The following is a 5,759-nucleotide window of genomic DNA, read 5'->3' as shown; positions in this document are numbered from 1 at the left end:
ATTCCTGCTCAGCTCTATGATTAACAAGTAAACAAATTCTATTTCCATGCTATGGGCTATATTCCATCCCTAGCCCCAACAGTTTCACCAATTTCATCTATTTCCCCTCCCCATAAACTTTGTGGAAGTACCCTAAACCAGATCTAGATACAGCAAACTGGGCACCAAGATATCCAAAATGCTGAGGCAAAGCATGATGCAAAGGTGTATCAAACATGAGAGCTAAAGCGAAGTACTCTACTTTCAAAAGCTGGGAAAGAATGTCCAACACTTCTGGAGGTCCCACTTCCAACCCTTCGTCACGACCTGTAGCTTTCTTCTTGTATGTAACATTGCCCAAATAAAGAATAGCTGAAAGCACTGCAAAAATCCTAAGGAAGAAAAATTGAATTTTATAAGAGTTTTTTCTTACAAGTTCATTACAACAGGTTAGCAGCTTAATTCTGCTTTCAAGAATTTGTCTGCAAGTCCTCAAATACTCATAGAATGATAGAATAGTTTAGGTTGGAAAGAACCATAAGACCATCCAGTTCCAACTCAGTTCACCTTGCTTCCCACTGGACTAGATGTGACCCCAACGCACATGCAGTTTATTGCAACATGAACATTAACAAGCCAGCAGTAACAAAAGCTTAAACGATTCTACTTACTGTTTTCTTGTTGCTGAAAGGAAGCCAACCATCTCCATGGCTTGTTTTAATCTTTCAAAGTCATGTCGGAGATCTTCCCCATCTTCAATTTTCAAGTTATGCTGGGAAGAGAGATCCATAATTAAAGGCAAAGAATGAAGCCCAAACATCACAAAGAGAACAAGTTCTGCAGTCTTTCACCTTTAACACAACAGACAGACAACACTTATCAATGCATGGGTAAATGCCTGTCACAGATTACCTGATTGAGGTAGAAATAATCTTCAGGTTGCTTGAGGTCTCTTCCTCATTGACTCCAAGTAGCAAATAATAAAAGACATGGTAGTTCCTACAAAGACAGTAAGTCTCTCTTTCACAAAAACAGAATGATTTTTCTTTTATTCCATGTACTTTAGACTATCTTAAACTCTTGCAGGGATTGTAACTGTGTTAGCAAATTGTATTGATCTCTTACCTTTCATCTTTCTCTTGAGAAACCAGGCGAGATTTTTCAAGCAGGTATTTTTCAACAACAGCCCTAAAGAGCCACAAAAAACGAAAAAGCAGCATGAGGGCAAAAGAAAAGACCTCATAAAACGTCACACAGCAACTGGCAAGAGAGTTCAAATAATGCAATCTGCACTAAAGCATACAAGAGAATAGCTTAGTCACTGTCTTCAGTCTAAACCAAGAATTTCAGTATGAACAATATTGTAACTGAATCAAAAGAGAAACACCCATCTCGGGTGCTTGGGTTCAGTCGTAACTGGGGAAAGGCAGACAAAGCTAGGGAAGTGCTGATGAAAATCTGTAAGCAGAAACAAGTATGTAGAGTGCTAACAGTATGTTATCCACTGTGAGACTAACAGTTATCTGACAAGGAATGCAAAGACTACAAGATGCCAAAAATATACTGGATAACTGATTCTCAATCTAACAAATGTTAGATGTTTCATGACACTATATACATCAGCCTAAAATGGAAGCCAGCCAGAAACCCTACAGTTTGCCAAAGTAATCTCTTTAAATGATAATCTAAACTCCTTGACATGGGACACAGTTCAAGCAGCTTTTTCTCATGCTGAAGACAAAACAAATGTGTTCAAACTGTACTTAGTTCAACGTAAACGTGGTACAGAGTTGCCAGTCACTTCTGCTATTGCCATTTTGTAAACTGCAAACAGCAAGATGACCCAAAGGAAAGACACACCAGAGCACACAAGCCAGTGATAGCTGGTGACACTCCAGAGTGCAGCAAGCTTCCGCTCCAGGCAGAATTCCATACCAATATTAGGAATTATGGCCTTGCACCTGAACTAGCCCAGGTACATCTTGACAGCGTGTGACATACTGCTGCAAATTTGGCAGATACAAGCATTCAAAATGTAAGATGCACTTTACAAAGCAAGATCTGAAAGAAATGATTTTATGGCTTGATGTTAGAGAAGTCACTACGCAAGGATTTGCACACAGATTACTAATATCACAGAAAATGTTTGGACAAAATTCTTCATTTGAAGTGAAAGTGCCCACTACTAAAGAAGAGTGAAGCATAACTTTTGATTAATATTGAAGGACTACAGTAGTATGATATTATAGCATCTACTATGGGGTAAAAAATATTAATAGAGTAGAATTCTAAGACTGAGGTGTGACTATCATATTTAAAAAATGTAAATATAGAATATTTCATGTTTGACCTTCAGAGAGAAGCACACACCTCAACTAAGTCAAATAAAACCATAATTTTATAGTCTTCCTTATAAAATGCTGTGTTCAGATTGTTTCTTTGCAATGGCTTCCTCAAATCTATTTCACTTCTCCCAACTCCTCTTCAACATTCAGATCTTCTGTTTTTAATTGCAAACTGGAAATGACAATGGGTGTTGTGAAGCGAGCCTTCATTTAGCATGAAGGTAAAGATGCAGCAGCAAATTCTTAACCTGATACGGTCATACAGCAAGGTAAGAACATTATCCATCACCTGATTATTCCACAACGCTCAGTTAGAGCCTTGAAAACTCCACAGCAGCAAGCTATTCTCACAAGAGAACCACCTCAACAAGGCAGCATTTTATATACAACAGTCTTCACCAATTCCTAAATGCACAGAGATCAACCCCAGCACCACTTCAGGCTGTACTTACCCTCGGACAATACCATTCTCTAAATAGTTGACTTGAATAAACTTCCCAAAACGACTGGAGTTATTGTTATGTGCTGTTTTTGCATTTCCAAATGCCTGTAATAAAGCAAAAAGACTTAATTTTCAATTAAACAAAATATGCTAACACACAGCTTTTCTGTTCATTGTTCAGCCTCCTGTTAGCTTGAGAATAAACATGAAATACTAAGGCAATGGCAGCACACAAATGCCAAAAAGGCAGTTTAAGAAGCCTCCACTATTCCTCACAGCTCTATTATTTGTCCTGTGCAATAATATTTGATGGACTGAGGGAGGGGAATAATACACTTAGAGCACAGGAAAGGTAATCACAGCTGGAGTGTGTAAATCACCCTCGATACTAACAATTAAGACCTTAGAGAGGATATTCAGTAGGAAGATGACAGCACAATTACCACGAAATTGCCCCTCCCAGTCCACAAACTACATCCTATTCCCTAATGTATTGCTCCCACTCAAAAAATTCCCAAAGAACACAATTTTTCTTTAAGTGAGAAGGGAACACGAAGATCTCATTTCTACAGTCAGCCCATGAATTTCCAAAGTTGCGTATTCAAAAAACCAGGAAGAAGGCAATCTGAAAGCCTTTGGTTTACAGAACCACGACACTCGCTGGCCAGTTAACCCCACTATGTGCCACTGAAAAATGTAGTTTCATTATGAGGCATCAGGAAAGGGGAAAAGCCAGGGATGGCACAGATCCTAATTGTGCATCTGCATAACTTCTGCCTGCATCATGAGCCCTCTGTTAGTTGCTAGTACACAACACAAAATATCCATTGCATGAGCCACACTTAAGAATTATAAGGATAACCTATTACATCCAAAAGTCCAGTAGAATTAGTTATTGGGACTGTCCTTAACTTTATGAACTCTTAACTATGCATTCTTAGCTTCAGAGAAACTTGTGATCCTTCTAATGTGCAGCATATAGAGAAGAAAGCCTCTATAAAATACAATTGTCTGGAGAGCTACACTGCTCGGTGCAGACTATCACCAGCAATTCCTGCCACGGATCCTTCCTCTTCAAGCTCTAAGCAATGAAGGCCTCCATTAGGAAATCCGCCTCCCCTAATATAGAACATTCATGGAATGTTTTCACAAAAAATGCCACCCTCTTCCTCCACACACACATCCGGAGAATGATGGACATGAATACTGGAGACAACATTGAACTGAACTTTTACACACAGAACCGCCACATTATGGTGTATATCCTGGGAAGTACTGTTTTCATGGCAGTCAAATGTCTGTTTACTGAAACTCTTCCCTTTTTGGGGGGGCATTTTGGGTTTTTTTTTTTTTCAGACTACCTCAAGGGCTGCAGTGTGACACCTTGATCACTATTACTAAAACAGGCGCTCAAAGCTCTTTAGCAAGTAGATTTCTACTGGGGGCTGCCCAGAGTTCAGAGAACCTGAGAAACTTCTTATGAACTGGGAGAACGTTCAGAATTCTTAGACAACTGTTATTTCTGACCTAAAGGAAAGAGCTAAAGGAGCTCTTTCTGTGCAGGGTAAAAACCCACAGGGTGGTTTTCTGCTGTAACTTCACAAAAGTCAGTGGGTTTCCAAAGAGAAAATTTGTGTCCAGCACTGCTTATAGGTAACTGAGGCTGAGTTCAACCTTCTGTTTTCTAGAGACCGTGCTACATGTGAGATGATGCAAACAGCATCTATCCCCAATCACATTTTCAAAGCATCGACCAGAGTCATCAATATCTTTTTATAGCTACTATCCAGCAAGTTATCAGCCAGATGTGGTTTTTAGAGCCCATTTTGCATACACATGCATATTAATGTATGCATAAAATGCAGGTCAATTCCTTACAGTTACCAACCACCATCAAACCAAAAGTGGAAGTCCAGTAACATCAGCACAGGAAATATTCTGCTTTGTAAATGAAAAGCCAGTTCCTCCCAGCTGTGGTTCTCTAAAGAACACTACCCAGCATCCCAGGTAGTGTGGTAAGAAACCTGTTGCAGTGAACTTTGCCAGGCTGCAGAATAGCGCACTTGCAAATTGATTCCAGAAAAAGCTTCTTGTTAGAAAGTTGTTTGAACTGAAGGCACCAGTTAACTCCCAGTTTACTAGTCCTATACAACCAGTACAGCTAAATTTGCCACATTATTTTTTAATAACAAACATTTGGCGTTGCAGAGTTAAGAAATCCCAAACCCAGGCTTCCTGAAAAACTTTTCTTAGTGATTACTCATGTAAGTAATGAATACAGTTTAAAACTAAAGGCTCTTATGATCTCATGTGTCTGGTATTTAGTCAAAGCATACAGTAAATTCTTAAAAGCTGATCTAATATTAACAGTTTTAGGAAAGTTTTCATGTGCTGAATGGTCTTCTCATAAGAGCCTTTAACATCTACAACTCTTTAAAGAACATTCCAAGTTGCTTAACATTTTGGGTGGGGAATTTTTTTGGGGGGTAACATTAAACTCTAATCACTGCTACCACACTCTCAAATATACTTTGAAAAGTTAACTGTATAAGAAGTGCCTAAAACCAGAAAGGTGCCAATATTTAATGTGTTAAATGGTTTGGTTAGATATTAATAGTGGTTAAATATCTTCACCCTACTATAGCTTTATCCTACAAGAATAAAAGGATTACAGATAAGAATGAAGCTCCCACATTACCTAGCTGTTGTTCTGCATGGAAAGCATCTTTTCACAGCTAATTCTAGCTAGGTACTCTATATACATAGCTCAGATTCAAATGAAATATCTCCCTGGTTTGCCTTCACAGAATAAATTCAGAAGATGTGAGTGGACAAGAGAATTTCAGCTAAAGAGAAATAATAATTTCTACAACCAAATCCATTTACTGTTTTCCCATGTGAGTCCACGAGGAGACAGGTAAGAATGAGAAACTAAATCTGTCCAATGCAGAACACGAGATATATAAAAAGAGAGCGAGTCAAAAATAGCAGCC

General features: G+C 38.7%; 1 protein-coding gene across 1 annotated transcript in view; it reads right to left on the bottom strand.

Moving 5' to 3' along the window:
- Window positions 1-5,759, bottom strand: part of MYO9B (myosin IXB) — a 33,789-nt gene that overhangs the window by 22,456 nt on the left and 5,574 nt on the right. Inside the window, 6 exon segments of the mRNA XM_010021656.1 lie at window positions 242-371; window positions 651-751; window positions 892-929; window positions 932-978; window positions 1,105-1,167; window positions 2,777-2,871. Of these exon segments, the coding sequence (XP_010019958.1) occupies window positions 242-371; window positions 651-751; window positions 892-929; window positions 932-978; window positions 1,105-1,167; window positions 2,777-2,871 (474 nt within the window).

This window comes from Nestor notabilis, unplaced genomic scaffold (genome assembly GCF_000696875.1).
Source record: "Nestor notabilis isolate BGI_N333 unplaced genomic scaffold, ASM69687v1 scaffold35159, whole genome shotgun sequence".
NCBI lineage: Eukaryota > Metazoa > Chordata > Aves > Psittaciformes > Psittacidae > Nestor > Nestor notabilis.
Note: the sequence above shows the minus strand (reverse complement) of the source record. Positions and strands in the feature narration are given on the sequence as shown.